At 38.1% G+C, this 17,270-nt stretch overlaps 1 protein-coding gene across 1 annotated transcript in view; it reads left to right on the top strand.

Moving 5' to 3' along the window:
• Dstn (destrin, actin depolymerizing factor) overlaps positions 1 to 17,270 on the top strand; it is a 32,369-nt gene extending 15,099 nt beyond the window's left edge. Inside the window, exons 2-4 of the mRNA XM_074074279.1 lie at positions 11,161 to 11,468; positions 13,912 to 13,988; positions 16,033 to 17,270. Of these exons, the coding sequence (XP_073930380.1) occupies positions 11,161 to 11,468; positions 13,912 to 13,988; positions 16,033 to 16,142 (495 nt within the window). The 3' untranslated portion in view covers positions 16,143 to 17,270. The remainder of the gene's footprint in view (positions 1 to 11,160; positions 11,469 to 13,911; positions 13,989 to 16,032) is intronic.

Genomic DNA, 17,270 nt, shown 5'->3' with positions numbered 1-17,270 from the left:
TCCATTTATATGAAATGCTCAGGATAGGCAGACCCATTGAGACAGAAAATAAATTAGTGATGGGCTGGAGGGAGTGGGAGTGGGAAAGAGGAGTGACTGCTGGTGGGAATGTGATTCAGAAGGCGCTAAAACTAGGTTGTGATTGATAGATGTACAGCTCCCGGAGTATACTGAAACTACTGAACTTATACTTTAAATGGGGAAAGATTATGGTGCGTAATATATCTGTATAAACAATTTCAGTTTAATGGTATGCACATGCAGTGATGACAGTAAATCATCCTCATGTTAAATTTGGGTCCATTATTAGAAGAAATGCTCTTTTATCTTGTTCATAAACTTTTGCATTCATTTGCATTCCTTTTTCAAAAAAGAGTCCTAAAAAAGGCATCTCTGGGTCAAAAAGTTGTGTGTTTGGCACAGCAAGAGAAACAGTTGCATGAAGAGATCACCTGCAGAACAGGAAAAAGTGTTTGCAAACTATTCATCCAACACAGGATTAACTTTCAAAATATATTAAGAACTCAACACCAAACTAAATAATCTGACTTGAAAAGGGACATTGGGCTGGTGGTGTGGCTCAAGCACCTGCCTAGTAAGTACAAGGCCCTGAGTTCAAATCCCAGTACTGCAAAAACAGAACAAAAAGTAAAAGGGGCAGATGATGCCAGGCATGTGAAGCATGCCTGTAAGCTCAGTGTTATTGGCAGTCTATGTTCTTGTCCTCAGGAGATCTTGGTCCTTGCGTTCCAAATGGAGGAATCCAAGCAGAACATGTGGATGGGGTGAGGTAGAATAGCTTTATTGAGGGAAGGGGGGGTTCACTATTCTGCCAGGTGAGGGAAGGGAAGAAGATGGGCCCAGGTCTCTTGGTAGGTCGTTTTTATTCCATCTTGAACTTGGCTCCTCTCACCCGTGGGCTCGAGGGAGGAGCCCTTGAGCCAAGAGGGGGAGCAGTCCCAGACTATCCCTAACCTAGGCTGCTTCAGTAGGACTTAGAACTTGGGTGTGAAGGTGAAACAGGTAGGTCAGTCAACCAGTGTCAGATCTGTTTCCTGTCTTGCATTCATTGACATGCTAGCTAACCAAGAAAAGTGATTAAGCCAAGGAGAAATCCTTTGCCTTAGCTTATTTGTAAAAAATGCTTTTATACAAAGTGAGGCAGAATATTTTCTGTATTGTTGCCTTTTAAGTAAAGATTAGATACATAATTTTTCCATTCAGGTTAATTTACATAAAATAAGATTCACTTTTTTTAGTGTAAGTTCTGCAAGTTTTATAAATGTATTCAGTGCAACTGCTAACACTGTGTATATATGTATATGTAGAATAGTTCCTTCATTCTAAAAAATTCCCCATTAATCTCTCCATCTTCCACCCTCAATACTGATCTGTTTTTTGTCCCTGTACGTTCACCTTTGTAAGAATGTCCCATAGAATTATATAGTCAGTCATTTGCTTTGAGTTTGGCATATTTTCATTTAGCCTTAGGCATTTGTGCATCTGGAGTTTGTTTCTTTTTATTGCTGAGTACTATTCCATTCCCCAGTGGAGGAGTATAGTCTATTTAATTTTTTCAATTTGTTTAAAAACTCACTGTTTTATATTTTGTTTATTATATTTTTATTGTATTTTTGGGATACAGTGTGATAATTTGATACATTTAAACAGAGTATAATGATCAAACAAAGATAGTTAGCATTTCCATTTCCTTAAACACTTACCATTTCTTTGTGTTGGGAACCCTCAAAGTCCCCTCTTCCAGGTCTTTATGAAGTAGGTAGTTTTTGCTAAATAGCCCCCTCCTGGGCTGTGAAGCATCAGAAGGTGTCCTCCTATGCAACTGTACCTCACTGCCCATTGTCCATCCTTCTTTCTCCATTCTCTCCACTACTCTTCTTAATCTATAGTGACCACTATTCTATTTTTAAGGTACCAACATTTGAGTGAGAACACAATATTTGTCTTTCGGTGCCTGGCTAATTTCACCTAATATAACATCTTCTACTTCATCCATGTTGCTGCAAATGACAGACGTCGTTTTTCTTATGGCTAAATGTTCTGTTTTGTACTTGCCCCACACTTTATCCATTTGTTGATGACTGCCTCAGTTGATCTAATGTCTTGGCTATTGTGAATAGTGCTGCAATAAACATGGTCGTGCTAGTATGTCTTTAATAGGCCGATTTCATTTCTCTTTGGATAGGTTAATTAGGGTAGTTCTATTTTTAGTTTTTAAAGGAACATTCATATGGGTTTCCATAATGGCTATACAAATTACATACATTCCTGTCAACAGTGTAGAAGAGTTACCATTTATCTGTATCCTTGCCAGCATTTGTTACCTTTGTCTTTCTTGGGTTTTGGCTGCATGGGGTTTGAACTCAGGGCCTCCCACTTGCCAGGCAGATTCTCTACCAAGTGAGCCATGCCCCTAGCTTTTTTTTTTTTTTTTTTTTTTTGCAGTAGGTATTTTTCAGGTAAGATCTTGCATTTTTTTTTTTTTTTTGCCAGAGGCCAGCCTTGGGCTGGGAGAACTGTGATCCTCCTACCAACAGCCTCTCATGTAGGTTTATCAGTTTATTGATGAGGTGAGGTCTTGTAACTTTTTGCCTGGGCTGGCCTCCAACTGTGATCCTCCTGATCTCTGCCTCCTGAGTAATGGGGATTACAGGTGTGAGCCACCATCCTGGGCTTGTCTTTCTTGATAATAGCCACTCTAATGGAAGTGTGATGATACCTGTGTCTGGTTTTGATTTGCATTTCTCTGATGATTAGTGGTACTAAGCATTTTTCATATACTTGTTGGTCCTTTGTATGGTCTTTTGAGAAATGTCTATCCATATCTTTTGCTCCCTTTAAATCAGATTATTGTTATCTTGATATTGCTTGGGAATGGTTTGCAAATATCTTCTTCTAGTCTGTAAGTTGTCTCTTCACTCTGTTGATTATTTTTTTGTTATGCAGAAGCTTCTTAGTTTGATACACTCTATTTTTATTTTTGTTGCCATTTCTTTTGAAATCTTACCCCAAAACCCCCCTTTGCTTTTTAGATGTCTTGAAGCATTTCTCCTGTTTTCTTCTAATAGTTTTGTAGTTTGGGGTTTTATATTTAGGTCTTTGATCCATTTTGAGTTGATTTTTGTAGATAGGAGGCCTAGTTTTATTTATTTATTTATTTTTTACATATGAATATTCAGTTTTCCTAGTACCATTTATTGAAGACTGTCCTTTCTGTAGTGCATGTTTTGGTGCCTTTGAAAGATTAATTGGCTATAGGTGTGTAGGTTTGTTTCTGGGGTCTCTATTTTGTTCCTTTGGAGTGTGTGTGTGTGTGTGTGTGTGTGTGTGTGTGTGTGTGTGTGTGTGTTGTTTTTAATGCCAGTACCATGTTCTTTTGTTTACTGTAGCTTTGTTGAATGTTTTCATCCGATATTTTGATACCTTTGGCTTTGATCTTTTTGCTCAAGATGGTTTGTCTACTCAGGGTCTTTTGTGGTTCCATATGAATTTTAGAATTGCTGTTTTCTGTCTCTGTAAAAAAAATTCCGTTTTTTTTAGAGAAAAAATGTTGGTATTTTGGTGGAGATCTTATTGAATCTGTAAATCACTTTGAGTAACATGGATATTAAACAATTTTCATTCTTCTAATCCATGATCACTGGGGTGTGATGAAGGGACTGTGCAAATTAGTGTGTTGGGCTCCCTCAGTGTGGTACAGCCACAGGAGAGGAGTGGATGGCCCTTTTCCAGCTGGTTGCAGCCTAGCAGAGCAGGAACTTCAGTTCAGCTGTCTTACTCCCATGTCAACGCACTTTTAGCAAGGGACAGTCTGAAAAACTGCATGCAGCACTTGTAGACATTTGAATTTATCAAGAGATTGAAGATTTGTTATGTGTTTCCTTGAGGAATACATACTGAGAAGATGATTTTAGGAGAAGACCTAGTAACTCCCAGTAGACCCCAGCTGCCTTCATTGTGGATTTTGATTTATGCCTACAGGTGATAGGTGTGCCTAGGAGCATTGTTAAGTAATGTAGCCAGCACTGGTGGCTCATGCCTGTAATCCTAATTACTTTGAAGACTGAGATTGGGAGAACTGCAGTTCCAGGGCAGCCCAGGCAAAAATGTTTGCTAGATCCCATCTCAACCAAAAAAAGCTGGGGAAGGTGGTACATGCCGGTCATCCCAGCAACAGTACAAAGCATAAAATAGGAGTAGTGTGGTTCAGGCCAGCCTGGGCAAAAAGTGAGACCCTATCTTCAAAATAACCTGAGTAAAAAGGGCTGGAGGTGTTACTTAATAGGTAGAGCACCTGCCTAGCAAGTGTGAGGCCCTGAGTTTAAACCCCAGTACCACAAAAAAGGACAAAAAACAAACAAAAAATCACAGTACCACCAGAAAGCGAAAAAAGAGATAGTGTGAATCTTACAGTGTTATGAGGACTGCCATGTTTCTCTTGTGTATGTCTTTTCTATCTCACCACATAATAGTCATAGGAAGAGAGGAGGTACACACATCAGACGTCAGGCTTGTTTTTTAAGTCATAATTCTGGTCAACAAAGTGCAAATAGGAATTTGTTTCCAGTATCAGTTTTAACTTGTCTGGATTTCTTTATCCATAGCAACCCAGTCACCCAAAGACTAATAAAAGTTGACCACATAGGTGACTTAGAGTTGAGGAACTCTTACTAGACATTCTGGTGAATAACAGTACAGTGGTCCTGTTGCCAGCACATGTGCATGGTCCAAGTCCTTTTGAGTTAGCCATGTCATAATTCACATTTTACACATAATAAAACTGAGGCTGGAGAAGTTAGCTATAATTTGCTCAGGTTGAAAGATTTGACTGCCTCTGATTCAGCCTTGTGGTATGCTCCCTCCTCTGGATGAAAAGGTCTTCTAAGGTTAAATGTTCCAAGCTGTAGTGTGAGAAGGAGAATATAGCCAACTTAAGAAAAAATGTAATATCTGACTTTTTCAACTTATTTTTAAAAAGCATATTCCCATTTAATTGTAAAATTCACCTGATCTAGCCTTAAGTTTCTGTTATATAAGCCTTGTACTTGGAATTCATTATTTCCAGTAGCCAGTGTTTTCCTCAAGGAATAAAAGACTCTTGTTATGCTATCTGTGGGAATTTAAGTCTTTGTTTAAAGTTAAGCTCCCTTGTATAAAACTTTATAATCATTCTTCATTTTGGTTGTTTTGAGTCTTCCAAATTAACATAATATGTACTTTTTTTTAAAAAGGTGCCTGGTGAGGTGTTACATGCCTGTAATCCCAGCACTCATGAGGCTGAGGCAAGAGGATCACAAATTCAAGGCCAGCATGGACTACGTAGGGAACCAAAAATAAATTTTAAAAAATTAGTTTGGATTTCCCTCAAAATTGCTTCTTTGCCCCCAGAAATAGTTGACCATAAGTATTACAAAAGGAAAAACTAGATTTGAAATCTTTGCTTTTGGAGGCATTGATCTGTCATTGCACACTGTAATAACTGAGGTTCCTAATGGTATGAGTCATTAGTAAAGCTGAATAATACACAGTTTCCAAAGGCAGAAAGCTATGCAGTACATTTTTATTTTTTTCATTTTAGCGAATATTCATTGTACGGGGGATTCGTTGTAACAGTTCTTACGTTGTGCATTGGTTAGGTCACGCCCACCCACTACCCACCCTCAGCCTGTAATTCGTTTTATAAATTTGTTTACCCCTAACATACTGTTTTAGTATTGAGTTAATTTTAGATTACTTTATGTTAAGTTATTTAAAATCGAGTTAAAAATGTACTTCCTCAGTGTTTTGGCTACATTTCAAGTGCTCATAGCCACAAGTGGTGGTGGCCACCATATTAGATGGTGTGGTGGGGAACACTGGCAAGCATGGCCCTAGAGCATTAGGACTGAAGGGCTTGTAATTCATAGCCAGGCTTCATCGTGGTGTAGGAAGTGTGTCTTGGCATTCACTTATGCAAGGTCCCTATTTCCCTCTTCTTGGGTTGATGTCCAGGTCACAAGGGTGCTTATTTCACTCTCTCCAGGAAATGAATTCCCAGGGGTAAGGGGTGATGATTGACAGGATGAGGTTTAGCAGAGGATCAGTGATCCACATGCTTTCACTCATTCCTATTTGAAGACCATATTTTTCTGCGTATACTGATAGGCTTGTGTTTTATTAATCCCTTTCTTAAACTTCCAGTGGAGTTTTGGTAAGGGGTTAAATTAGATGTGTGTGTCTACCACCACTCCGCCACCCCAGTTGGGGCATTGACCCTTCTACGGAGAAATGTGCCTAAAGCACTCATTATATTTGTTGATGCTGAGGCATCAGTTGTAGCTCAACCCCAAATGTTTTGTTGTTAGTTGTTTTCTGTTTCTACTGGCCCCTATTCAAGGCATGATGTAAATGAACCTAATTTTAAACTCCCAGGATGAGAAAGGAGCCACTGTTTTCTGTCAGTTTGTTAATTTGAAGTTGTATTTGTCTGCTACATAATATCCTACTTTCAAATATTTCAGACTCTCTTGGTTTACAAACAGTTTTGACAAAATTAATAATTTTCTTAGATAACTAACATAGCTTTTATTCCTGTTTTCTCTAAGTAGACTTAGGTAAAGTGTAGTTGGCTTTAATTATTGAGCCAAGGTCAGGTATCCTACTTGAGTTAGTATTATAGAAATAGGCCACTATTTCTGATGTTCTGGTTTAAGATGGAGTGCTGTAAGTAATCATGCATTTAGTTTTTGAACTAGTACAGTTGTTTACAGAAATTGGATTTGAAAAACTTAATGCTCAGTATGAATGGTTATCACCTTCATGCTAGAATTGAGAGAATTGATATTTTAAGTTGTGTTCTGCCACTTGCAACTTTAAAATATACAGTGTTCCACATTATCTTTTGTGTGTGTGAGAGTAGGGGCCTTTAAAGAAGCATACACGGAGTGAATTTAATATTGACTTAACCTCTGGATCAGCATTTTATAAAGGCTCTGCAGAGGAGACTCATACAGGCATGAGATCATCATACTCCATGCACAAGTTAGAAGCTGACAGCCAAGAGAGATAAAACACAGCAACCTATTTCTTAAACAGCAACTGTTTTGACATGGGGGTGGAGCTCTAAGAGCAGTGTTATTCTCCAGTGGTCCCTGGTATAGAACATGGAGAAATTTCAGTTGTGAATAACATATCTTTTTAAGGTAATCACAGAGCTCTTGTGATAGCGATCTATTTTTACTCTCAAGATTTTCCTTCCCAGCTGTGCAGCCAATTTCAGTGCTCCATTCAGCGTATCCTTTAATGGTCTTTATTGTTAAAACTGTGTGTTTAAATATCAATAACTTTTTTAAGTTAACTTTAAAATAAAAGAATTTTATTTTTCTTTTTTAAGATAAACTTTAGAATTCTTGACAGGTGAGTAGTTAGATATCTTAGTAATCTAACATTGTAGAGAAATACTGAAGAATGAGATTGAGGGAAGACCTTTCCTCCCATCCAGGTACTAAGCAGGCCACACCCTGCTGAGCTTTTAACACCAGAGGAATTGGGTGCTTTCATGGTGGTATGGCCACTGTCTAATAGAGAGGACCTTTTCTATTAGTTAAAAGCACAGAATAACAATAAAGAATGATTCTGGATATCAATGTTGAAAGCAATAACATTTAAGATTCATTATAATATTGCTTCATGATAATAAAGCCACCAAAATTAATACAAGGATTTTTAACCTTCATCATAAATGAACTATATTTTAATAGAATTGGCTTCTTGTGTAATCCTGTGTGTTTATTTGAAATATTACTTGAGAATGTGCCCATAAGCTTTGCTAGAAGTCCATGGCACGTGAAAACAAATGCTGTGACTTTGTACCTAGAAGTATTTGTAATGTACTCTTATTACCGCTTCATTGTAAAAACTTTGTATAGGTGAAAGTAAATATAGCAGTAATTTTTTTTAAGTGATTCATCTGGATCTTATTGTGTGAATGGAGACTCATGGACTCTACCCTTGATCTTATGAATTAGAATCTACAAAATCTGCAAATGATTCCTTTGCACATTAAAGCTTGATAATAACTGGTCTGCATACCCTCAATTATGGTTGAAGGAACTCATTTAATCCAAAGATTTTGAATACCTTGCCTTAGGTGACATAGCTAGTTAGAAGAGAAGCTTGGATAAACTTGCTGCCTTGATCTTGGTTTCATTTCATGTTCTCCAAGATAGTAACAAACTAAGAGCAATTACTTGAGGATTCTGTCCATCCCACTCATAATTTTTACCCCAGTTTCTAATTCACCCATCAGAATTAAAGGTAAAAGAGCTACCAGCTTGCTGAGGGAAGATATGTTGGCACTAGGAGAATAGAGGTGAAAGGAGGGGAAGAGACCTGGGCTGTGTGGCAAGGTTTAGGGAGACATTCCATATTCCCTGCTTTCTCAGTCCGCCCACATGATTTTAGTTTTACTATGTAAAAATCATTACGAAGAATCTAGGAACCAGTTGTTTAATCTTAATTTCTTTCATGTTGATGCTATTTCAAGACTGTACTATACCTGAATCCAGGTGTTACAATTTTAAGTATAATCATTGAATCTAAAGTATACGGTACTGGGGGATTGGTTATTTTCACAGGCATAGTTTAGTATTAAAATGTCACGTGTCATGAAGACTGATACTACTCTAATAGTAAGGCATCTAAAGCCACCCAGAGGAAAGATTAAGGAGAGTGAGCATTTGCCTACATTGGCCAAACTGACTTCCTTTCCATCCCCCCTCTCCAGGCCAGTGATTTTCAAGTCTGTTTGATTGCAGCTGTGCAGTGTGCCCCTCCTTCACCCACTGCTGCCACTCCCCAGGCTGGGTCTGTCACCTCTCCCTTGCCTTGTGGATTTTTAGCTGGTGTTCCTGCTGCAGTTCTCTTCCTGTTCTTGTCTTCGTCCTCTTAGGCATAGCTCCACATACTTTCCAAAAGCTCACTCTGATCATCTGAATTCTCTTTGTAAAAATATCCATTGTCTCCAAACTTTTGAGTCACTGTTGGAGGATTAGATTAGGCAGGACTGAAGTATATTGTATTTAGTACTCTTTTTAATGAATGAGATAATTAAAATGGCCTGATTACCAAAATATGAAGTGAATGCTAGGATCTCAGTATATTCTACCCTCTAGAATTCTTAATTTTTAAACAATGGCTTTATTGAGATACAATTCACATGCCATAAAGTACAATTCAGAATATTCAAGAGTTGTATCTTGCTCATCCCTGTCAGACTAGAGAACATTTTCATCACTCCTTAAAGAAAACCATGTCCATCAGTAGTCACTTCTTTCTTCCCTTCCTCTCAGCCCCCTGGAAACCGCTAATCTACTATCGATGGATTTGCCTTTGGGGGAATTTCATATACATGGAGTCCTGCTATCTGTGGCTGCCTGGCTTCTTTCACTTAACATGATGGTTTCAAAGTTGTTGCAGGCATCTGTCGGTTCCTTCTTCATTGTTTGTGTACAGTTGTTTGTAAGTGCTCGTTTCTCTTGTGTGTATACCTAGGAGCAAACTTCTTAGGTGGTCTGTTACCTCTGCGTTTGACTTTTTGAAGGACTGCCAAAGTGCTTGCTGCCTGCTTATTCCTCTGCCCTAATGCAGGAGGAACCGATTCTCCACAGTTACTGTCCATTTTTTAAAAATCCATCATAATAGTGTGAAGTGGAATTTCATTGTGATTTTGATTTGCATTTTCCTAATGACTATTGATGTTTTCCACATGCTTGTTGGGTACTTGCATGCAATATTTTCTTTGGAGAAATGTCTACTTAGATCCATTGATTATTTTTTAATTAGGCTATTTGTCTTTGTTATTGTTGAGTTGTAAGGGTTCTTTCTTTTTCCTTTTTGGCAGTACTGGGGATTGAACTTGGCCTCGTGCTTCCTAGGCACACCCTAGCCATTTTTGCTTTAGTTATTTTTCAAATAGGGTCTTGTATTTTTGATTTGGGGAGTCTGGGCTGTGATCTTCCTATTTATATAGCTGGGATGACAGGTACATATCACCATGCCTGGCTTATTGATTGAGATGGTACCTCACCAACTTTTTGCTTGGGCTGGCCTCCAGCTGGGATTCTCCAGATCTCCACCTCCCGAGTAGCTGGGATTATAGGCATGAGCCTTTGCACCCGGCCATTCTTTATGTGGTCTGAATACAAGCTCCTTACATGACTGGCAAATATTTTTTCCCATTTTGTAAGTTATCTTTTCATTTCTCATGCAGGTTTTTTTCTTAAATTACTTGATGTTAATTTTGGGTGTCAGTAGTTTTACATTGTTTAGTATTTCAGTTCTAAGTTTTTCATTCTTGCTTTAGAGAAGCTAACACACAAATCAAAGTAGTAGTTAGTGAAGCATAAAAATATTACAGATAGTAAAGCTAATATAAATAGCACATCTCTTAAAGATAAAAGAATTTAAAAGCTGTTTTAAGATCTTTAAGATCTTTGCTATCAAGATCTTACTTAGCTGTTCATCCCAGATACCACACACAACATGGTAAAAGTTCTGGTTAGTATATACTGACTTTTCTGGTCAGTATAACCCCAAATTAACCTGTTCTCTTTGTTATTAGTGGTTAACATTTTTTCTTATTTGTTTTAATTTAAAACTTAGAGATTTTACAAGTGAAATTTTAATTGCAAGTGACCAAGTTTACTGAATATTGATCCTGTAATTTTGGAATGTGAGTAGAACACAGACCTTTAAATAGTTCTTTTTTTGTTAGGGGTAGAGATGTTGTGGGAAAGTTATTTCCAACCCATTAGCTCTAAACATTACCTCTGCATTAGGAAAGGAATACACAAAAACCCTGCTTAAGAAAAACATAACTCAGCATTTAAGAAGCATAGGAGAAGCTGCTATGACTGAATTTCCTCTTATCCTACCTAATGGTGAAGAATGTCTTTCACAGTATATGTAAGCTTTAAAAAAAGCTTGATGTCTGAAATCAGTAGTGATTACATGTTAGGTTATTTAGTTTTTCTATTGAATGATAAATATACCTCAGAAAATTATATATATTTGCCAATCTGTAGCCAAAAATGAAGTATTGTTTTATGTTTGGCATGATAAAAAGTATAAGCTTCTTGTGCATTTCTTTTCTCATTATAGGCCTCGGGAGTGCAAGTTGCTGATGAAGTATGTCGCATTTTTTATGACATGAAAGTTCGGAAATGCTCCACACCAGAAGAAATCAAGAAAAGAAAGAAGGCTGTCATTTTTTGCCTCAGTGCAGACAAAAAGTGCATCATTGTTGAAGAAGGCAAAGAGATCTTGGTTGGAGATGTTGGTGTTACCATAACCGATCCTTTCAAGCATTTCGTGGGAATGCTTCCTGAAAAAGATTGTCGTTATGCTTTGTATGATGCAAGCTTTGAAACCAAGGAATCTAGAAAAGAAGAGTTGATGTTTTTCTTGTGGTAAGTGTTTGGAAACATTGAGTCTGTAACTCAGAGTTAATCTCATAGTTGGTACTTGGGGAACCAGTTCCAGGACCATAGTAATTCTTACTCAAGCTATTTGCTGTCATCATTTAATTTTTGTTTTATAAGATTTTACAAGGTCTTAGCTGGACTGATGTTTGTGGGACCAGACTAAAACTTAATCACTTAGTCTGCTTGAAAAACCATGATTTTCAGTAGTTGGTATTTTTGGTAGGGGAAGGACAGGAGGTAGGTTTCTGTGTATTCTCAGAACCCACTGTTTATAAGCTAAAAATTTCTTCTACTAAAGTTTCCTACTTAGAAGCCAAAACCCTGTTTCTCCAACATGCCATCCCAAGAATCAGCCTCTTACTCTTCTAGGTGCATAACCTTGTGCCTCTGTTGTTTGCTACTGTTGAATAAGTTGGTGTGACTCCTTCCCCACTGTAATTTGCTATATGTCTGCATATCTAGTAGGGTAGCCACTAGCCACATGCGACTATTTAAATTAAAAATTCAGTTTCTCAGTTGAATGAATTGCTACATTTCATATGTTCAGCCACATATGAGTAGTGACTACTGTATTGGGCAGCACAAATATAGACCATTTTCATTGTTGCAGAAAGCTCTGTTGGACATCATTTCTCTAGACAGTACTATAAAGTGATGTGTTTGCCTTTTTTATGACATGCTGTTTAAAATAGTCATTCTGGGCTTTTTGAGTAAGTCAGTATTTGAGATTAGGCCTTAGATAAAAATGACCCATGTATTCCCCATTTAATTGTATTAGACCACATGTCTTGGTTTGGTCAGGTGGACACATAGCTGGAATGTTCTGTAGCTTCTAAGGGAAAGGAGAAGTGGTAACACTTTCTGCCTTTGGGGTATGGCAGACTTTTTGGCCTGAGCTTGGGGCAAGGCTGGGAGGCTGTTAGCTCTTAGCTATGCCCCACTAACACACAGCTTAGGGTGAAAAGAGATGTGAGCCTGGAGGTCAAAGGATTTTAAATGAAGTTAACAATGGGTCATACCCCAGGTCCATTTCAGCAAGCCTTTGTATTGTACTTGGTTAAACCAAGATGCTGTAGGGATGCAAGTAGGAGAGTCAAGGTGCATATTTTGGAGCAGTTTGTTCTCCATTGAAACTGGTATTAGTTACAAGGTAATAGTTGATAAAACGTAAGACACATTTGTTAAACTGTATTTCTGCTCTATGCCAGGTACTGTGTTAGGGCTTGGGAAAGCAACTATGAATAAAATGGATAAAGTCCCTTGCCTTGTGGGATTTACAGCTGAGGGGAAGGTATGCTAGCTACAGGTTGTTAAAAGCTATAGGCTTTTAAGTGGGTCCGTATTTCCTTCATTCTCATTTTTTTTAATGTATTTTTTCACTATGAAAATTATACTTAATTAAAGAGCATTTGGAAATTAAAAGTAGAGGAAAGGAAATTTAGAGTAAGTGCAGTGGTTTATTTTGCACTATTAGCTTACTTTATGAAAATGTAAAACTTTTCATGTTTTCCATAACAAGTTCTGTCCAGGGAGCAACTCTTCTGTATTTCAGCAATGTGGTAAGAGTAAAATCAGAGCAGCTAGTGCTTTTTCATGTCCTAACCACTTTGCATAAGAAAAGTGCCCACTTGATTTTTAACTCAAACACTTGCCTGTTCTGAAGCAGTGTAGATGGAATTATTGCCATTTAGCTTACAAGAAGAGAAATCTTTGTGAATGCTGTATTTAGAATCATAAGGTTATACATATTAATATTTTTTCAAGAGAATTATTGAAATTCTGGTTCTGACTTCCAATTTGGCATTGAAACCCTTTTATGTTAGACTAAGATAAGAAAGAAGTGCTTGTGTGGTCAGAATCTCCTGTTGGAATAGATGTAAATGAAAGGACAGGGAAGGGTTAAGGGTATTTTTACTTGATTTATTATTTATTTCTTTTTAGAAAACAACCTGAAGCAAAAATGTCAAAATGGTAGCATTTTTAGTTTTGGGTTGGCAGATACTTATGTTTGTGTTTTGGAACTTTTTTCGATTAGAAAAACTGTGAAAACACTTGTATAAGTAAGATTATTAACATGAACTCATGCCTTTATTAATAAAAAGTGAAAAGCAGTTCATTTTTAAAAAAATGAATTGGGTTATACAGTGTATACAGTGAAGTATCTGGTGTCTGTTCTTGTTATGGTCACATTAATTTGACTTCAGATCAGTGGTTCTCTACTCTTCATTAATAGTTTTGACTTTTTATTTACCCTGGTCAACCTGAGTGATTCTGCATTTACCCTGTGAGGAGGTGGAGAAATAGAAAACCTCTCTCAGGAGATTCTGAGCACCCTCTCCAACCCCCTCACTGATGTGAATCATTTAATAAATGCAAGTTGTACTTTTCTCTAAACTAGTTTTTTCATTTTTGGCATCCTTCCTTCTAGGGCACCAGAACTAGCACCTCTGAAAAGTAAAATGATCTATGCAAGCTCCAAGGATGCCATCAAAAAGAAATTCCAAGGTATGGGCTAAATTTGCTTTCACATACTTAGAGGTTTGGTGAGCCCTTGGGAATGGGGATTATAACTTTTTAAAAAGCGCCTCATTTTCTTTGGAGAGATTTGGGCATAAATCAGGGAGAAGCAGTGCGTTGTTTGGAAATAAATGCCCTCTGAGTGTCTTCTCCTTGGGCTAGTCACACTAGGCTGCAGGGCTTATAACTCTGTTATTTCATTATTGGCTGTATGTCACCTGTTCAGGCTTTTTTTTTTTTTTTTTCTCCTAAATGACAGGGTCTTTCTTGCTATGTAGCTCAGGCTAGCCTTGAACTCTTATGTTGCCTAGCCTACTATTCAACTCCCAATCCTCTTGCCTCAGCCTCCTGAGTGCTGGCTTACAGGTGTGAGCCACCATGTTCAACTCAGGCTGCTTTTAAACTAGTTTCTCATGTAGCCTGTGGTTTACATTGGTCATACTAAGTAATCACTTTCCTATTGACTTTGAATGTAGTTGATAAAGTTGCAAAACGGAAATGTTTGTAAGAGGGAAGAATGCTCTTATCTCTAGCTTTACTATGGAATGGTATGATTTTAGGTAATTGATTTCAACTGTGTCCAAAGGAAAGTACACTCACCTTGAGCTGGCCAGTTCTATTTGACTTGCCACTGGGTGACTGGGGTCCAGATGAGATGGCCTGGCCCAAGTTCAGCCAGGAGGAAGTGTTGGTATGGTGGAAAGAGCATGGGGTGTGTGCCCTGAGGGCTAAGCTTGCTGTCTCAACTGCTGTGTGACCTTGGCTAGAACCATGTAACTTTCATGGGCCTTGATTCTCTCAGCTTTGGAACAGAAGGTCTGGTCTGAGTGTCTGCCACCTCCCTGCCACCCAAACAGCTGTGGGAGCCAAGGACACAAGGGTTTGCCCAAGCATTGGTTTCGCTTTTCTGTGACTGGTTCCTGTATTCTTGTAGAACAGGTTTGCCCTCACTTGTTTTCCTTAGGTAGGAAACAGAATTCTACCTCCCTATTCAGAACCCTGATGCCACCCAGTTATTGTTTTGGGGCTGATGTTGGGGCACCCCCAGAAGTGGATTCACTTGTCTGCTAACAGACGCTTTCAAGTGACTCCTTAGCTTCAGTACTTTAATGATGAAGCTAAAGAGTCAGAGTGGATTCCTCATTGTCTTTATTGTGTATTGCTTTTCAGTAAAGGGAATTGCTGAAAAGACTTGACAGTCACCTTGTCACTTTTTTCCTAGTGAAATCATTACTGGCTTTCTCAGATCAGTCTGAAGTTGCCCCAAAGCAAACTTGCTGTGCTTTTAGCAGAGCTTGAGAAAGGATCTTGAAATGGTAGAGTAACAATGCAGCTATTTAAAGTATGGCAGTTCTTTATAGAGAAACTACTCTACACAGTTCCATAGTTATTCTACATGGTGGTAGTTTACACCATCAGTGCCACATCTTAGCTTCATGGAGGTTGCAGCATTGCACCACTGGAGACCTGCTTCTTTTCTAAGGCTAGCTTTCCAGTGCAGTTGACTAAGTCAGCTGGGCAATCAAAACACATAATTTTTATATTAAAAACTAAGAAAAATTGCTAAACCTGCCTTTTTACTATTTAAGTATAACATAGCTGTAGAATAGCAAACATCACAAATTACTGCAGAAATCCATGAATTTTCACAGACTGAAGCTAATGGTTTTTGATCTAATGACAGTATTCCAGAAGCCTCCCTTATTCCCCCCTCCATTTCCCCCTGAACCACAAGAGTAGCAATATAGCCTGGCTTCAACTACATGTTAGCTTGGGCTGATTGTGTTTGTGATACAAATGGAATCATTCAGGATGTCAGCTTGTTTTTCTGGCTTCTTTCAATCAACATTATGTTTGTGAGTGTCATTCATTTTGATGCATGTATTTACATATTAATATGGCATTCCATGGTTTATAAATACCAGTGTTTATATCCATATTACAAGTGGTCTTTAAAAACAATTTGATATATTAGAGAAATAGGTGAGCTGCTGCCGTAATTCTTAATAGGATTATTGTTTTTTCTTTCTAGGCATAAAGCATGAATGTCAAGCAAATGGGCCAGAAGACCTCAATCGAGCTTGTATTGCTGAAAAGCTAGGTGGATCCTTAATTGTAGCCTTTGAAGGGTGCCCTGTGTAGATGAATCAGTGCCACAGATTGAAAGCTTCCATGTTTAATGTTATCCTCTTGCTATCTAAGTAAAGCAAATATATTTAGGCCAGGATCTCACTGAGGGGGAGCTGTCTTGTCATCTTTTAGAGTAAACTGAATATTCTATAAACATGTACAAACACAGCCCTAAATAAATCTAGAGTCTAAAGTTTTATTGGTGTGAAATTAAATTCTTACTGGCCAAATGCCTGTTTTGATGAGTTGACCTATAAAGAACTGTTTTTTGAGCTCAGGATTTTTAATAATACAATTCACAAAACAGTACAAGGCCATGTGAAGGGAATTATTACATCTTTGCTAACCTCAGCAGTTACTTTGTTTCTTTTGCTTAGAGATTGGTTATAATCTGGTTATAATTTTGGCCCCAAATTATTCTTAATTCCTTATTTTTCCTTGATCTGAACAGAATAATGGGATGTAATTCTTCTTAAAACATTTAACACTAATACACTGACAACAGTAAGGCTAAGACAGGCAGTTTTTCAGTTCTACCAAATGTATGATGGAGATGACCTCAGAATTGTGTCCGCTTATAATTCACGCTGAGGTTGCAAAGCACAACTCCGAGCTGGGTGTTGGAGGCCAGGAGACACCACTGTGCCTGCAATGAGCAGCCACTAGCTGAGAGACCACTGTGAGTGACCTTGCATCTTGGAAATCATGGTACATCCTCAGGAGAATGTACACTGTCTTGTAACTAATCATAAAGCACGTTAGGGCTCCACTGTAATCTGCTTTGATAATGAAAATGATAAAGCCGTATTTTGATAAGCCAGGACACCTGCCAGATCTTTAATTGCGTCTCTTTCAGAAAGAATTGTTCTGCACTGATGCAGTAAAACATAGAAGACATTGAGTTTCTTTCCTCTGGGACCTGGGAGAACTTAATTTCCTAGAGCACTTTGTTGACTGTGTGAATGGGGAGCAGGTACCATGGATGACATTCACAAGGGATAGTGCACTGCCCAATAACACTTGGAAGTGGTTGTCATTAACATCACAGGCACAACACTCAACAACATAGAGATGCACGAACAGTTGAACTTAGAAGTAGCAGCATTGGCATTATGTAATAAAGGAAGCGTTTTTAACTTA

This window comes from Castor canadensis, chromosome 5 (genome assembly GCF_047511655.1).
Source record: "Castor canadensis chromosome 5, mCasCan1.hap1v2, whole genome shotgun sequence".
NCBI lineage: Eukaryota > Metazoa > Chordata > Mammalia > Rodentia > Castoridae > Castor > Castor canadensis.
Note: the sequence above shows the minus strand (reverse complement) of the source record. Positions and strands in the feature narration are given on the sequence as shown.